This window comes from Triturus cristatus, chromosome 9 (genome assembly GCF_964204655.1).
Source record: "Triturus cristatus chromosome 9, aTriCri1.1, whole genome shotgun sequence".
Classification (NCBI taxonomy): domain Eukaryota; kingdom Metazoa; phylum Chordata; class Amphibia; order Caudata; family Salamandridae; genus Triturus; species Triturus cristatus.
Genome location: NC_140592.1, coordinates 1,210,022,803 through 1,210,041,021, shown reverse-complemented (window position 1 = coordinate 1,210,041,021; position 18,219 = coordinate 1,210,022,803). Strand labels below are relative to the sequence as shown.

The following is an 18,219-nucleotide window of genomic DNA, read 5'->3' as shown; positions in this document are numbered from 1 at the left end:
GGATCCCAGTGGCACTTATTCTTCATCATCAGACATTTAACAAGAGCAAGAGAAGAAAAAACACATACAGGGGAAAGAAGGAGGAAGAGAAAAATGTAAAAACTCTCACAAATTATGAATGCAGGAACCTACAAGAGTGAGATAAAGGGGCAGGGAGTGTCTGAGAGTGGATTAAAGAGGTATAAGGTAGATTCAAGACTTCGTAGCCTTAGTGTTTGGCACGCTGACATTTAATAGCATTGACCCAAGCTTCTAAGGAGATCTTTGGGCACTGGTACTCCTTCTTATACAAATCAAGTACTGCACCTAGTACTACTAATATCCAAGGTATCTGTAAAACCAGTTCCGGAATTACCACCGGTATTATCAGGACCAATAATGGAGCCCCTGGTGAATTTCCTGTAGTTAAGTAACTCACCTTCAGGGTCAAGAAGTTGGGTGATGCCAAGCTGTCTCTCTGCCACATTGAAAGCATTCTCCAGGTTGTGCCGGGCGTTCGATTTCTTCAGCTTCTCAAAATCTATCAGATCTGGTCTGAAAATGACAAGGGTTTATGAAAAAAGTTTTAACTATGTGAACCAAGGATGTAGTACAATACAGTTGTAATAAATTGATCACCCAATAGGGCATTCTGAGACAATTTCAGAGGAGATTTGATCTTGTGCACATGCACCTCCCTACCACAAAGCACATTTAAGCAAATGCACAAAAATATGGGAAACTTGTGTAGCTGCATCTCAAAATGTGAATTCCAAAAAGCGCATTTCATGCGTATGTTCAGATTTGGGTCCGGATGTGGTATGGCACTGGCACAATGGCAGCTGAAAGGGGAGCACTGCCGCTGTGAAATTATATACTTGCAAATTGTGAGAAATCCTGAGAATGGACCCTTTTAGTTCTCAGTTTCCACCTCCCACCCCCATGTAGTGTGTAGAAGACCAATGAGTAGCAGGTGGGCACTATCTCAGCTCTTGAATATTCGAGAGGTGGAAGGCGGATTTTACAACTTGAGGAATTTATGTGGCCAATGTTTTCAATGCTCAAAAGAAAAAGGTATGCTGTTCCTAAAGGGGACAAAGGACAAAAAGGAGTAGGTCAGAGAAAATGAGCCATTACAAGGGGAGTGGTTCCTTTTTTAAAATGGCGCCCTCACATATCCTTGCAGATGTCATACTTCATCATCGGGCTTGCTCCTCGTTGGGCTGGCGCTGCAATGCCTGACGGACACCGTCAAGGGGCCTCTTTATCGGAGATCTTTTTCCAAAGCCATGATGTGAAGCACAAGTTAAGGGCCTTTTGTGTAGATTGAGGAAACATGGTTGTCGATGTAGTGATTAGTGACTTAAAAAAAGCTAGGCAAGTCTCAAATCAAATTTTAATCCATGAGTATGCCTGATTTATTAAAAACGTGATGTCATCAGTGGGGACAATGATCCCTGGTGAATTTAAGGTCACCAGGGATCATTGTCCCCACTAGTCAAGGTATGTCAAGGTACTTATAGAGCGCACTTTCACCAGACGGACACCTTGCGGTGTCGCCTTTGCGTTTTCCTGGCGCTGATACTCATACCGCTGTGGAACCCCTCCTGGCTTTCCCTGTGAAGTGTCCACTCCTGGGCACCCCCAGGGTGAAGCCAGGCATCCTTAGCGCTGTTGGGGCCGGTGTGGAGGCTAAGCAAGCTATTGCCCAGAGTTGCAGCGTGGGGCCCGTGATTAGAATAGGCACCGAGGCGAGAATAGACAGGTGCGAGGAAATTGAGCCAAAGGCCCGCCGAGGCGGGAATCGAACCCTGGTCCCTGGCCAGAACTCTGCTTCAGGGTCTGCCGCTCTAACCATTGAGCCACACTCCTCCACTAGTGACATCATGCTTTTAATAAGTCAGGCATACTCATGGATTTGAGACCTGCCTAGCCTTTTTTAAGCAAAACTAAACTATTTCATTCTAAGAGACCTTTCCGATTCCTTTTAGGGGTAGCAATGAGCCACATAATTCTAAGTCCATAAATGTATCAAATCTTGATCCCCTCATTACAAGAGGCCCAGTTAACAGTGATGTGTGGTAATCTTTGGCTGTTCAAACCTGCTGAAATTTAGAGATTGAAAAATGCCTAATCACTATCTGTAAATGCATATTTTGGGGCGTCAGGAACCAAAATCTGCATGTAATTCCTCTTTTTCAACGACAGACTCCTAATGGTGAGTTATTTATTGAATCAGATAAATTCCAACCTATCAGTGTTGGAATTTATAGGCTCAGATAATTATCAGCCCAAACACCAGGCCACTCGTAATGTGGGCGTGTTATCTTCCCTCTTGTCCTCTTTTCTCCTCACATATCCTCTAGGTTAAAAAATCACTGAACTTTTTTTATATTCAGTTCTGGTGTTCTCTGGTCATCTTATGTTGTATGTTTGCCTCTGTCCCTCATTCATGTGCAGTTTCTGTGAGGCTGTCTTTGAAAAGGATGGATTCAATGACTACAGTACAAATTATTTTGACACCAAGTAATTTTGGTGCATGATCCGGCACATCTCCAAGGGTGCCGCACAATATTTCTGAGTACCTTTGAGTTTCGAATTTGAATATGAGTAATCCAAAAGGGGAAGACATTCAAGTTTTAGAAACCAAACTCTTTGCACACACAATCATTGGTGCTGGTTCACAAAAGTGTTTATAAGGGAAATAGTACTACAATAGCACTCTTGTAATATTCTTACGTACCATAGTAAAATATCTGGCTCTCTACTACTAAAAGTGCTAAGAGGGCCCAGTCTTTTATATTTGTACTATTTGTGTATGAATATTTCCTGAATATGCCCATTTTATTCCCATGCTATATGTTTTGGGGCATGTATTAGTATGTAAGAGTAAGTAAGAGGCTACTAAAGGAACACTGCTTTATGTATTCAAAAATGCTGTTGAGAATAGGCCCCCATGTGCTCTGATGCGATGCAGCTGCAGGCCAGAAGACTGCACCAGTATGCTAAATTCTGCTGGATTCATTGACGCATATTTTTGTAAAATCTAACCAGATAATTTACAAAAACGTATAGAATCGCAACTTAGAAGCATCTTAGGCAAATTTGTCATAGACATATTCATTGTGGAAATCCCAAAACCCTGAGTGAAGCTTACTCTTGGGTGGTCCCATGGTCCAAATATTGTTACCCTGGAAGTGTTCGGACTCATTCAACTAAACCGAAGCCTTTCAGCCCGGTCCGATTACTCCCACATTTCTCAGGACTGAAAGTGGTCAAAGGGGTTTGATTTAAAAAAATCAAAAGTTGTTTTATTGAAGCAGCTCTTATTAGTGCTCCTGGTGTCTTCCTACATTTCCCAATAATGGACACAAGCAGTGAGCTGAGTTTTTGCCTGTAAATAGGCAATACAATGGGATACAATGACATTTAAAATACAGTGCCCAAGTTTGCAGTACAAAAATGATCATGTTTACATTTGATTTACATTTAGGTGCACTTATATGATTTTTCTTACCTGTGTCTGTGTATCAGTGCATTAAATGCGAGACCATCCTTCCAGCAAGATGTGAAGTTGGTAACGTTGACTTGTGGATAGCTATAAAAATGTCAAAAGAACATTAGTGTATACAGGAGAGCATACTACATAGACACACACACATCTATGTGCATTACAACAACATCATTTTAAGTACAGTATCGGTTTGAAAGTCCTTAATTCATGGGAATGTCACCATCCCTGCATACAACCCATTTTAGGCAATGTAAAACTTGAAAAAACACTAAAATAATCAATAAATAATAGGTACGCATGCCCTATGATGTGTGGCTTAGCATTTCACTTAAACCCAAAAATGTTTATAGAACCATAAAACTTTACTTTGATTTGCCACACACAAATCAATCAGTCTTCATTTTCTAAACGAGATAATCCCTTTGAATAATGGAGATTAAATGTAATTGTGCATTGTGTTAATTTATTGCTGTATCCATAACAAATAAATAAAACACCACCATTCAGTGCAATCAAGAGGTAAGGTATCCTAGAGAGTGCCATTACATTTAAAATATCAAAAAGATCACAATTGTGTGCAACTTACTCAGCCGTCCCTTCTAAAAAGATAAACAGTCTCTAAAGATTCAGAGCATTAACTATCAATTGAGTGAACACACAAAGCAGCTGCAAAACCCCTAACTCAGGCATCCAAAAAAACTTTGTAAAGAGCTAAAAACCCTTCAATTACGCTCAACCTATTGGCTAACATTAAAAAATATATATATATATATATTTTTACTCAAAGTTGTAGACAATCATATTGTTTAGTGGAGTATTCCTATAACTACTTTCAATAAACACAGTACCCGCCAAGTAAAGTAATTTCAAAAATGCATAATGGAGAACCATATTTACAGTTACTAATGACTAAGCCACCAGGGTAAATGACCTTATGGTTACAATCCAAAATACAAAAAACCCCGAATATTATCCACGTTTTGTCAGCCATGGAACCAACTAAATTAGTTATTTAGACTTTCATTTACATAATGATGTAATAGGTAATGCAAGTCTCAGCAGAAGATCTCTTATGCCTAACCCATGTGATATATTTGTAAGAAAGTGATTAAAATATATATCTTAAACAGCACCACATACTAATATACTAATTTGCTGATGGGTAGCTTACCCTGCAGTTTTCATCTGACACCAGAGAAGCAATGCATCTTTAGCTGAGCGAGTTTCATGACCTTCTTGTGTCTGAACAATAATGTCTTGTATCTAAAAATTTACAAAAAAGGTTGGAGAGAAGTGAATTTAGAAATTTGTGAGAAATTTGCCTCTTTTGATTATCACAGACGTTGCAGCAGCAGGGAATGGGAACAAATGAGTGTCTTAGAACTCTACACAAGTTGGATGGATAGCATAAACTAGGCATCTCTTGCATGAAATACACCTTTTGTCAATACAAGATGTATTTACATCCATATCAAAAGTTGATTGGGAAGGTGGCAAATCTACAATGAGAGAAATAAGCAAACAAGGATCACACCACCTGCCTCAAGAGAACAGATTTGCCGGCGGTGTTTCCAAATATCTTCCCTGAATATCTTAGGATATGTCCCTTCTGGCCTCACTGTTTTAACAACATTTAATTTTGCTAATATGATTATTTTCAACTGTAGACAAAGATCCATGGTTTTCACTGGCAAGATTTCACAAATTATTTAACCAAAAATTCTGTTTTCTCCAGTCAAACAATACATTTTCTATTCTCCATTGAGACTGATAATCACACCTCTTCACTCCCCGTTACAATAATTATCAGTAAAGTTTTTTTTAGATGTCTGTGCTATTTTTAGGGCTGACTTGATAGCATGGCTGTCTTTAAGACCTTTTATTACCAATGTATTACACATCGAGTTGGTGTTGGTTCCACCCAAAGAAGCATTACTCTTTCACTTCATGCTATTGGCTTTTCGGTGTATCATTCCGACTCCTACAGAGCGCTTGCCGTGCAATCGACGAGGGAGTATGTTAAAACTCAAAAGTAAACTAAATCATCACACATTAAATTCTTTATTTCTTTATCTCATAAACACAGAGCATACAAAAAGAAGCAGTTTTTTTAATGTATCTTGATTGTTCAATGCTTTGGTTATGACTGAAAATGTAAGCCAGTCCTATTGGCTTTGCCAATGCTTGTTCTTTTTTGTGAAATTTCACTCTTTTACTTGTTTTCTTTGCTACTATCTCTTTATATAAATAACTTTCCCATCATCCTGAAATTCATTTTTTTTTACTTTCACACTTCTTCCAGATTCTGTGAGTATCAAGATGGTTTCTACTCCATTTTGTATAGTAAAAAAACTCACAGTACACAAATAGGGGCTAGATTAAGCTTTCTATGTGCTCTATGCCATCTGTAAAGTCCAACTCTTTTCACACCCTTTTAAAGCAATGACATTTCTTTGCAATTTAGATTTTTCTAAAGATTGGGATCATTCCCATTGTCTAGGCTGTCTCTGTCACTGTTCCCAAATCTAAGACTAAGGGCCATATGTAGGTAATTTCTATTTACCGATTCCTAAATACCGAATTTTACCGATTCGGTATTTAAGAATCGGTAAATAGAATGTAGGTAAAAAATCGGTACATTTTACCGATTCGGTAATATTCGTTAATACCGATTCTGTATTTACCGAATCGGTAATAAGGAATACCTTCCCATTCATTCCTATGGGCCTGGAGGCCCATAGGTATGAATGGGAAGCCATTCACTATTACCGATTCGGTAAATACCGAATCGGTAATAGGGGGAGCATATTCAAGGGTGGCATGGTGTCACATTGACACCCTGTTGCACCCCTGAATCGTGCATGTGTGCACATGTGGTGCACATACATGCCCTAAGGGCATGTATGTCTGCCACATGGCACTTTTAACAAAGCACAAAATTGCTTTTGGAAAGGTATTCGGTTTTTACCACCAACTTGTAGTTGGTGGTAAATAACGAATCCTTAAACCAAAAATGCACTCACTTGAGTGCTCCCTACATAGGATTTAAGGATTCGGTAATTTACCAATTCCTTAAAATAACGAATCGGTAAATTACCAAATCTTTAAATCCAGCCTTCTACATCACAAAGGGCTAAATACCGGTCGGTAACGGAAAATTTACCGACCGGTATTAGCCCACCTACATATGGCCCACCTACATATGGCCCTAAGTATGGTAGTTGTTACAGCAGAGTACTTTTGCATACCCCTATATCCACACATTTCTGATGCTTTTATTGTATGTTTCATGTGCACGGCAATTTTCACTTTACTGTACAGTTTCTTTTTATGTAGTATACCCAAGCATCAATATGTTTTTCTCAAGCATTTATTCACTGAACCATGATAGGAAGCCAAAGATTGTCACCAGTGCCATCATTGTCATACCTAACACTGTTCATCTTTTGCAGCTAGACCACATGTACCAAATTCACTCCCTTCTACAGTGAATCTTAAGACTGATGGAGCCGGAGCACATTTCATATATGACTTGAGAAATGTCTCCCCGTCCACCTACAATTTCAACATGGCTTACACTGAAAACATACATGAAATTGAAATGTGCCGCACCTAGACACCCAGTCAGCTAGTGAGCGCTTTATAAATGCCTTCAGTCAGTCGACCTAGCGTGGGACCTGAGCTAAGGTAGGAACTGTGCTTGGCAGGAGCTGATCGTAGGCGAAGCAGATCTAGAGTGGAAGTCGGTTTTAGGCAGAAGTGGATCTTGAGTGGGAGCTTACCTTGGGTGGGAGCAAATTTTGAGACAGGGCTACCCTTTGGGGGTTGGTTGGGGGGGTGGTGAGCTGATTCTGAGTGGGAGCTGTATATGCGTAGAAGCAGATCATGGGTGGGAGCTGATTTTGAGATGGGGCTACCCTTCGGGGGTTGGTTGGGGGGGTGAGCTGATTCTCAGTGGTAGCTGTTCATGCGTAGAAGCAGATCATGGGTGGGAGCTGGTTGTGGGCAGGAGATGATCTTGAGTGGAAACAGAGCTTGGGTGATACATGATGTTAGACAGGATTTGACATAGGCAGGGCACACGCTACTGAGATCTACAACAACCAACTGTGGGCTGATCACCTCTGAATTCTTGGAGCAAGGTCTGGATGGGGACATTTATGTTAGAAGTTGATCAGTTTATTGGCCAGTAATACGGCCCAATGACCCTTTGTTCCGATAAAGGGCTTGCTGCCATATAATCCTAGCATATCACATTATGGCATACAGCACGTGTGCACCTACCTGGAATCGAAGAATTATGGTCCAGATAAGACCAAGCACCAGCCTGTGATTTCCATCGACAATGTCATGGGAGCCCATGTTTTCAAGGTGAACTCTTTGCTCTCTTAAAAACTGTAGTGCTTTGTCAACATTTTCCAAGCAATGAATGCGCATCCTTCCTTTTGTTGGTTTTGGCTGAAAAATAAATCACTGAATTTGAATAATGATATTCATGCTTAATTGCACTGTGCATACACATATTTGAAGATGTGTACTGTTACACGCTTCCTGCCTAACCACTCTACACGTTCATGTATGTCCACTTTTATACTTCCTCAGTTTACACAGTGATCCCATTATCACCTGCTGGCAATCAAAGATTCATTTTCTGGCTGGATTTATCAGGATTCCCGTGGTCAGTGACCCGCTTGTATTTCCATCAGAGCCTCCCCAGGTGAAATCACCCCCTCCTAAAAGTGGGCGATATAGTAACACTCTTATTTAGATTAAAGCCACTCTGTGTACGGCTGATCCTATGGGGATTGGACATTGACTAGGATCTGGTGGGAGAGGTGTGTCACAGCGGCCAGAGCGGCTGACATCGTAGCACAGGGATCACAGTTCGATCCTACGACAGGTCAGCATCACGTGACTCTGGGCAATAGCTCACTTAATCTTCCCTTCGGCCCCCCAGCGCCTGGATACCCTTAGGGGTAATAAGTTTGTGCTTTACAAATGTGGAATTTAATTTAACCCCTGAATCTTATTGATCCTGGATTCCAGATAGAAAGTCATTCTGAATTTAAGAAGGGGAATATCTTCACCCAAGAAAGTAGTGCTACATTTAGAACTGGGCAAGCAATCGTAGTTTTTCAAGTGTATCCTGTTTGAGGCAAAAGACAGGTTTCAACAATTTTCAGAATCTCTGAAGAATGTTCATTGTGCAGATCAGGGTGGGCAGAGCTCCTTAGGTTGACACCGAGTCTTGACTATGGGGCATATGTTCCCAAATGGGCTGATTCTCAGAATCGGCCCATTTGCGAATGGGAAAAGGCCTTTTGGGATGTATCATCCCAAAAGGGCATCGCAAATTAGAGAATCGCAAAATTTGTGATTCTCTATTTTGCTCTTCAATTTAAGGAATCAGAAATTGCGATTCCTTAAATGCAGTGTTTGAAGCACAGAAAAAGTGTGATTTGGCCTTAAGGAATCGCAAATTACCACCAACTTCAAGTTGGTGGTAATTTGCGATTTCTTTGAAAAATTCACTTTTTTTTTGCATTTTTCAAAGTGCCATGTGGCACACATACATGCCGTTAGGGCATGTATGTGCGCCACACGTGCACACATACATATTTCAAGGGTGCAACAGGGTGTCCTTTTGACACCCTGGCACCCTTGTAATTGCATTCTCAATTTGCAATTCTCTAATTGCGAATCGCAAATTGAGAATGTCTTCCCATTCATTCCTATGGGCCTCCTAGCCCATAGGAATGAATGGGAAGGTATTCCTTAATTGCGATTCGCAATTTGTGAATCGCAATTAAGGAATGCCAAGGAATCGCAAAATATTTGAATTCTTTTTATTACATCCCGTTTTGCGATTCTCAAATAGCGATTCTCTAAAAATCGCTATTTGAGAATCGCAATAACGGTATTTGATACATATTCCCCTATATGAGCACAGAGACTGGGCCTTGGCCGGCCTGAGAGCATCACGAGACAGGTGGGCAGCACATGGGTAGGGGGGCTGTTGCCACATGCCAGCCAAGAGCAGCTAGACAAGGGAGATGTTTTTTTTTTTCTCTAACATCATTGAGTGGGTTCCACTCTTCTTCCTGATTCGCTGGAGAGGTGGAGGGAAGGTTAGGAATGCAGAGCTGTGAGGGGGAAACAACAAAAGGCACTCACTTGGGAAATCACTGAAAGAGACTTACCCACCCGAAAACCAAAACCAATAGGAAACCAAAGCTGAAAGCTAGCCTGTGCCAGCAAATGATACAAACTCAGGGGTATACCCACAGTATGGAGCTATAGAGGGAAAGAAATTGCCGCTAAATCAACAGGCAATGAAACATGTTGGCCCATCCTGATCTGGTCTGCAACATGCAGTTGTTTTTTTAATCTTGAGTAAACTCACGAGATTTGAATAAAAGCATCTTGTGGTATATGTGAGTTATAACTCAATTTTAATTATAGAAATATTTTCTATTTCATAGAGTCTTTCTTTTTGGGATATATACACAAAACACTCTTTTCACCTTTACTGCTCGTATTAGAGACTTATTTTGTTTTCACAGTCGAGATGGCCACCAATGATGAGAAACGTGGGCATAGCTGGAGAGAATCAACCAGAAAGCTCCTTTGGTGTTGCGCACGTGAGGTGCCATCTCTTCTTCACACAATTTTTGAACACACCTGATTATTTGGGGGTATATTTCGGGTGAAGTGACGGATAAACCCAAGAGTGAATTTGCTTTTAAATATTGAGAATAGGGCAATGAGGATTGATAAAATGTAAACTTTTCGAAATGGGGACAACAAGTTGTAGACCCATGTTCAATCCTTTACATTTAAAGTGAGTTCAGCCCTGATCGTTCAGGTCTTGTTTTTGATTGACAAACCCAGGGGTGCCAGAAAGAAGCAGTAACTCCCACAAAGGACCTGTCAAAACGAATAGGTTTTAGTGTCAAAACGTACAAATGAAATGAAAGGTTTGTGAAAAACGAAAAATGAATGAAGAAAAGTGTTTCCGAAATGTTTGAGTACAAATGAAGAAAACAAATCAAACAATGGGAAAAGGAGTTTTTTCTTCATTAAAAAGATCTAAGCATTCTAGGGTTCAGGATGACTCGCAGGAAAGTCTAAAAGTGATGAACTTGAGAATCAGCCATCTAATGTTACATCTTTTCCAGGAACAAGTAAAACTAAGATTGACCAGACTACCACATCAGAATCTCCCAGCTTGCTAGCAGGGAATCTCTGGAATATTTTGATCTTCTAAAACTACAGCTGAATTCAGAAAGCCAGCTTTGAAAGAAGGTTTACTTGAGTAACTATTTTGCACATGAAGCCGCTCATTCAATTGCACACAATTCCAAAGTAAATGAAGCATTTCCGACAGGGTACAGGGGCTAATTTAGAGTTTGGTGGAGAGGGTACTCTGTTGCAAGTGTGAAGGAGTAACATGTCTGCTAGACTCTCCAGTCTGCCCGCCTCATTTAGAGATGGGTGGACCATAAGCTTTCCGCCAGCCGAGCCCCCATTGGCTCCCTCGATGGAAAGCTAACTGAGACAGCCCAACGGAGTAGTGGCCTTCAGAATAAACCCATCACTCCACATGTGCTTTGTAAAGCAGATGGTGTGATTTGTTTTCTGTCCATCATTGTAAAGAAAAGGCTCTCGGTGAAGGACGGAAAAAAACAATAAAGTTTTTTGTTCTCCTAAAACAAATTTCCATTTTGGGAGTTTGTTTCTGAAAAACAAAAAAAAGGTAAACGTTTGGTGAATGGCCGTGAAAACCCATGGTGGCAGTCCACAAAATGTTTTGGACCTTCGAGGGAATCAGCATGGTAGTGCTCTCAAAGTAGCAGAGATAATGTCCTCTACCACCCAGAGGGGCTGCACTCCGTCTGTTAATCTATGAATCCACCCCTTGGTAATAGCCACAGAATTAGATTTTCTTATGCCTTGAAAGAATAAAAGCTATTTCCGTAGTGCCATCTTAAGGATTTTTGGGGTCCTGAACAAGTCATATTTTGGGGCTCCATGTTTGGTACAACTTTCAGTTTTTTTCCCAGTTTCCTCTACTTCAAGCTATCTTGATCCCAAACAATACTCAATTGTGTGTTAACCTTTCAGAAATTGGGGCACGCAAAAACGGCGAAAGTTGAAGCTGCCCAGTGTCTGCCAGCCAATTACTACCAAATGAAAGCATGACACAGTACCGAAAAAGCTTATCATTTAATCTTGGATCTTAATTTTCTATCATGCAAGATTTCACTTAGGGTTCAGGGGAAGATTTACAAATTTTTCACACCATACAGAGCATCAACCAAATTTGCTGTGCTGCATTGCACATGGGGAAAGACACAGTGCAGAGTTATATGTACTCTGATTGGCTGGCTATTGTCACCCCCATATGCTGGAGCTCTAACTAGGCAGCATCGCACAACGCATAGCCAGGCACCATAGTGCAGAAGTAAGTCAGCGCTGTCTAGCATAGGATCTGTGTTGGAAGTCCACCATTTCAGAAGAAATTCCTATGTCTACACAAATTCAGGAGGATCCTACAGATTAGACGTATACTGTGCACTTCAGCACATGTCATGTGTGTTTTTTTTGTTGGGAGGAATGAAAACATTTCCCTTTTCAACATCTCACGGAGGCATTCGTTTTTGAAGCAATGAAGCCTGGTCTGGCTGTTCTAGTAAATAAATTGTGCCTTGAGTCAAACACTATGGGTGTTTGCACTGATCTGCCCAATTTAGGGCTGAGTAATCCCCCTTGACACAAAAGTGACGCAAAGTAGTGCAAAGCAATACATGCAGCACAAAGCACTTTTTGCACTGAGAACAGGACACCTTTCCGGCACAAAATGCCTTTTGCGCAGGAAAGTAAACACCAGTGTGCCTCTTTGCGCCAATGTTCGTCACTTTGCAATCATGCAAAGCCTCTGTAAACCTGGGCCCAGGTGTCTAACTAGCCTGTAGCTCCCATTATAAGAAAGACATGGGAAGGGTGACCTGGTGGCTGTTTAGTGGACTGGTGCATAATGTTAAATTAGAGCACATCTACGACAGCCTTTTTTTTTTTACAGTGATGGACAGAAAAAAAAATCACACCGCCTGCTTTACATTGCACATGTGATGTGATGGGTTTATTCTGAAGGCCCCTACTCCATTGGTCTCACTCAGTTAGCTTTCTATCGAGGGAGCCAATGGGGGCTCGGCTGGTGGAAAGCTTACGGTCCACCCATCTCTAAATGAGGTAGGGAGACCTGACAGTTTGGCAGAAAGGTTACTCCTTCAAACTTGCAACAGAGTACCCTCTCCACCAAACCCTAAATGAGCCCCTTTATCCTGTCGGAAATGCTTAATTTACTTTGGATTTGTGTGCATTATTGAATGATCGGCTTCATATGCAAAATAATAACTCTAGTAAACCTTCTTTCAAAGCTGCCTGTCTGAATTCAGCTGTAGTTTTAGAAGATCAGTATTTTTTTAGACCTTTTTTGCTAGAAACTGGGAGACTCTGATGTGGTTGTTTGGTCAATCTTACAGTTTTAGTAGTTCCTGGGAAAGATGGAGGGTGGTACAGAGGGTTGATGTAAAGGTAGTGAGAGGATCATGGGAAAAGGTGGGAATGTATTGGTTGGAGAGCGAGAGATACATGAGATATAACAAGGAAGAGAGACAGAGAAACGTTGAGGTAGAAAGAGAGTGATTATGTAAAGAGGGGCAAGGTAGATGGAGTGGAAGTAAAGAATGAGTAGAAGGCAAGACAATGAAGTAGAGAGAGAGGTACTAAGAAACGAGGTCATGTTGGGAGACAGCGATGACAGAGCATGAGGGTAAGTGAGGTAGGTGAGGGTAGAAAGCAAAGTGTATAAAATGGTAGAAGGGGATGACGCAGGGACCGGTAGAGAGCAAGACAGGAACAGAGTCTCAAGGCAGAGGTGGATACTGAAGGGGAGAAGTTCAGAAGGAGAAGGGGAAATAGATGAAAAATATACATTTGAAGAAGGGAGCCCTAGATAATTACCCACTTTGCTCATGCCTTAAAATGTCTCTGTATTAGCATGAAAAAAGCCCTATATCAGAGCCCTGTATCTTTTTTTTTTTTTTTTTAAAGTAATAATGTGGGCAGCACATGCAAAAGAAACATAACTTTGTGAGTTAGTGCATGAGTTCTGGATATCACAGCTTGGAAATAAGGAGTGCAACAATTGCCTGTGCTAACTCACTCTGTAGACAGCATGGCTTCTTTAAAACCTGGTGCACGGCTCCTTTCTGCATCTCAAGACAGGACCATGGCCTGGCCCTTAAAGTACATGCTCGTATTATGAGACTGTTTATGGGTGGTGAATATGTTGGGTTCTCCAGCCCTCTAGATGGAATTTCACAGAGGGAAAGATCTTCTAGCATGGCAAGTTCTCCTTATTGAGAAATTTATGTCTGAGGATGTCATGAAGGAAGGGCCAGGGAAGCACCCATCCACAAATGGAAGGGAACATCCACAAATTCAGAACTTTGTGTGTGTTCACAAACATTCTGTACAATCATTCCCACACTGGGAGTTCATCTAAAATTACTCCCCAAAAACTGTTGGGGTACGTTTGTTTCCAAGGTGGTAAAGAGAAGGGAGCATTCCCAAAATGTATGGAAGAGTAGAGGTGAGCTGTTTCTCCACCACACAAATCAACTGGAATTACTCCTGCTGGTTATCTGCAAGAAGAGAGCAAGAGTAGAAGAATGCGTGAAGTATCTACTTGCATATATTTCCATGACTGCCCTGGTGTTGTGAACCCAGAAAGTAAACAATGAGTGAAATGTAGGTGAATGTCTACAATTTACAGATTTCCAACCTTTACAGAAAGTGGCCTCCTCACCCATCTTCCTCTCCCCAGTCCTTACAAAGTGTGGTTGAATCAGCAACTCTATAGTTATGGTTAAGTCATAGTTTCCTTGGAAAAGGCATTTTTCATTTTGCAAATAACTTTGTCACCGTTTGACAATTCTGCACAATACTTTCCAAAAGAAACGTTTAGGTCCACTGTTCCAAATTCCGTCCAGATCCCTCAAACGGTCTTCAAGCTGGCAGGTGGGCCCCTCTAGGGGGGCTCAAGTAATCAGGGAGGGTGTTTGGTGGTAGTGGTGCAAGGCTGTGGCAGAAGAAGCATTATGCTGATATCAGTGCTTTGTTTTCAGGGGTGGGGGGTGAGCGGCAGTAATTCACTCTGTATTTGGCTATCACTAACATCTTTTGCCATTTATATCCTGGCAGGGAGAAGGTGTCAAAAGGAATGAACTCCAAATACTCTTAAAACCCTACATTTCGAGGTGAGAGCCCAATTATTATTTTTTCCACAGGTGTGGAGCACAGCATTAAAAAGTTTGAAGATCAGGATGGTGAAATAAAGGGTGGATCAAAAAAGCAGCATTGCCCGTTTTTACTCCGATTGGAACCTTTGCTATCAGCAACAGAAAAAAAACATTTAATGTAATTACATCAAATTTGGCGTGAAACCAGAACAGAAGGTAGAGGTGTTGCTCGGTTTGTGTAGTTTTTGAGAAATTAGTGTTACAAAATGTGCATGTTGGCTTGAATGGGCTGATTGTTAGTGACATCTGGTTTCCTTGGGGATAATTTAGAGTTAGTTTGGTGGATGGGCTACTCAGTCACAAATGTGGTGAATATCCCGTCCGCCTTATTACAAGGGCATTATATTCAATGGCACTTGTAATACGGGGAATGGGATATTTGTCATGTTTGTGATGGAGTAACCCTTCCACTGAACTCTAAATCACGCCCTTAGTCCGCTGAAGTTGTTTCACTAGGGTTAGTCAGTCCACTGACAGTCCCTGAAGTACAGACTCAGATTTATAAAAATGCCCTCCTACTGGACAAGGTAGCTTTTTTATCCAAATATTGTTTTTGTATAGTGGGCCAAAATCTGGGTCTACAAACCTGAAGGCAGAGATTGGCTGGCCAAGAGACAACATTTTCTCTTGCTCTGTCAACACAGGATGTGGAGCTCAGTCCCTGCATCCTGAAAAAACTTTTAGAGGCCACATAAGCGGGAAGGATGGGCACACCCTGACCCCTAGGCTAAGGTGGTGGGGTCAAGACCACCCAAAGTTCAAAAATAAAATGTAGGCTGGGGGCCACACAGAATTTGCTAACCCTGACAGGCACGACCCGCGATCTTAAGTTTGCGAACCCAGTCTGTGACACACGCTGGATCCTCTGCTGTAGTTTGCAAACTCTGTACAGAGTTATTGAGCTACGAAAGTTGTGGACCCATAATAGTCCCCTGTTGTAATTTATGGATTTTGCATGGATTTCGAGGACTGTACTTATCAGTTGAGGGCGTTGACTAAGTCCCCCAACTAGAGACACATTAAGGCACCTCTTACAATATTAAAATGCATTATGTCATCATTGAATTCGAGGTTTAGGAATGAGCTTGAGTCAGACTTGGCTTACGGGGCACTTATAGTGAACTCATAGTTTTTTAAAACATATCGGATCTGTGGACCCTGAAAGTCTAGCAGCGAGGGCACGGCTTCCTCTAAGGCCTGTGAACATGGAACGTTTTGTGGAGAGGAGGCTGCTACCTTTACTGACTGCTGCGTTTTGCTGAGCACAGCTGGGATGGGCAAGGCGCAGTGGGTTGGCCACAGAACCTGGTATTAGGCAGTGCGCAGGAGAGGGGTGGCCGCAGAGAATGGCTATTCTCCAGGCCTTGCCATCAGCCCTCCCCCCACCCCTCTGCAAGTCATATTCCCAGTATTATTAACATTTCTATGAGTTTTCATGGGCCAACATGTTGCTTTTCAGACACTTCACAGTGATGATTTGATACACTGCAAACCTACGCTATTAGGTTCAAGCAGAGCAGTGAGATACGAACAGTCATCATGGCCAAGCAGATTCATTCTTGATTTGCATAAATCCAGTTCAGGTGACAACAGAAACTGCATTCCTTTAGCCTGTCCATTTCCCTACCTGTTGTAGCACATAGTGACCCTCCCTAGTTTCTGCATTTTATGGAATTACCAGCACAAAAAGTGATGGGTTGAGTAACAAACAGCAGCTAAGATTATTTTGAGCATACCATTCACCTGTTTTTTGTTTTTCTCATCCAGGTGCTTTTGGTGAGACAGTCATCCCCTGAGGTGGTGATGTAGGTCACTGTGCCATAGTAGCAAGCTGCACTTCACGGATGCAGCTGAAAAGACTGACACCAGTCTGGGGTTTCATCTTTTCTCTTTCAGAGAAGACTTGGTCTAGCTGTTTGGGCTGCACTGTTCACATTGGGGCAGGACCAAGCCAAATTTATATGTAGTTGGTCTCCATTTGTAGTGGTAAAGTGAGCAAATATAACAATACTTCCCCAGAGTAAATAACAATTGTGTAAAATTAAGTCAAACACTTTCACTATCAATGACTATCGGGACCACCCAGGTTTTCCTTGCAGTTGTGATCAGACACCCAAGTCACCTCAAACACTCTTTATCAAATGCATTATATCCCTGGGGGGGGAGGGGGGGGGGGAGAAGTGCCATCGTGGAACCTCTGGCGTGACATCCAGGTAGATTTCCTAAGCCCAAAAGGCTATACTTACTTCCATGAATGAAATGGAAACAGACAGGTATTGCCCACCTCCTCCTCTGGATTATGTATTAAAGAGTGTGTGGTCTTTAACCGAAAATGGACGCGGCACAGAAGGTCTTACAATTGCAGGCTCCCCTGGACCTCCCCTGGTCTCTCAACACTCAAAATTTAGATGTATTCCTATAATTAGTATTTATTATCTTCTTAGCTACTATATGTGACATGTATTAGAATTATCACCATAATAATATATTACTCAAAAATTATACATTGTGTTAAAGTAAAGAAAACACAGACCCCAAACATTGTTTGTGGACCCTTATCAATTAGTCTAGAGCTCCCTATGTGCCTGGTAGCATTATACTCATATGCCCTCTGTAGCAGAGTCCCATAATACCCTGCATCCCTGCTGTGGGACAGTGGGTCTTCAGCCAAATGCACCGGGAGGAGAGCAGGTTCCTCGTTCACCCCTCCTTATTCAGGGAGACCTTATATACCCATAGCATTTCTGTGGAGTCAGTGGGGTCATGCCATCCCTTTCAACCATCCAGGCATACACAATGTTTTCATTTAAAGCAAAAGCATTAGTATATGTTAATTTTAGACCTCCGTCGAAGCCAAAACTTCAGCAATGGCATTCTGCATTAAAAGGTTTTACCATGTAACTGCATCTGCTGGCAACGAAGAGCAGTGAAGAAATGGAAAATTCACCTTCAACTCAAGCAGTGAAGAGGAGGCGCATACCAGGCTTAGGTGTGATCTGAATGTGCATTTACTGCCCCATGGAAGCACCAGAGAGCTGGTTTATCACTGTTAGAATGGCCATGCCAAAGTCAGGCGCAGAAGATGGACAATCTAGCTGCCATATCTGGGTCAGGCTCCATATCTATCTACTAATCCAGCTACCATATCTGGGTCAGGCTCCGTACCTATCTACTAACTAGAGACTTAGAGTTAGCAAGCTTTCTTCAGCAGTGTAGTCATTTTCGGTACCAAAATATTTTACAATCAATTTAAAGATTAGTTGGACGTCAATAAAAAATACAGCTCTGATTCAACTTTGTTTTTGCCTTCTGCACATGTAAATCTAATCAATACCCCTTCCACGATCTATGATCTATCTA

At 41.6% G+C, this 18,219-nt stretch overlaps 1 protein-coding gene across 1 annotated transcript in view; it reads right to left on the bottom strand.

The window, feature by feature from the left end:
* Positions 1 to 18,219, bottom strand: part of SPTB (spectrin beta, erythrocytic) — a 232,153-nt gene that overhangs the window by 119,821 nt on the left and 94,113 nt on the right. The window contains exons 4-7 of the mRNA XM_085627228.1: positions 7,778 to 7,951; positions 4,665 to 4,756; positions 3,497 to 3,577; positions 419 to 534 (exon numbers count right to left, since the gene is read on the bottom strand). Coding sequence (XP_085483354.1) covers positions 419 to 534; positions 3,497 to 3,577; positions 4,665 to 4,756; positions 7,778 to 7,951 — 463 coding nt within the window. The remainder of the gene's footprint in view (positions 1 to 418; positions 535 to 3,496; positions 3,578 to 4,664; positions 4,757 to 7,777; positions 7,952 to 18,219) is intronic.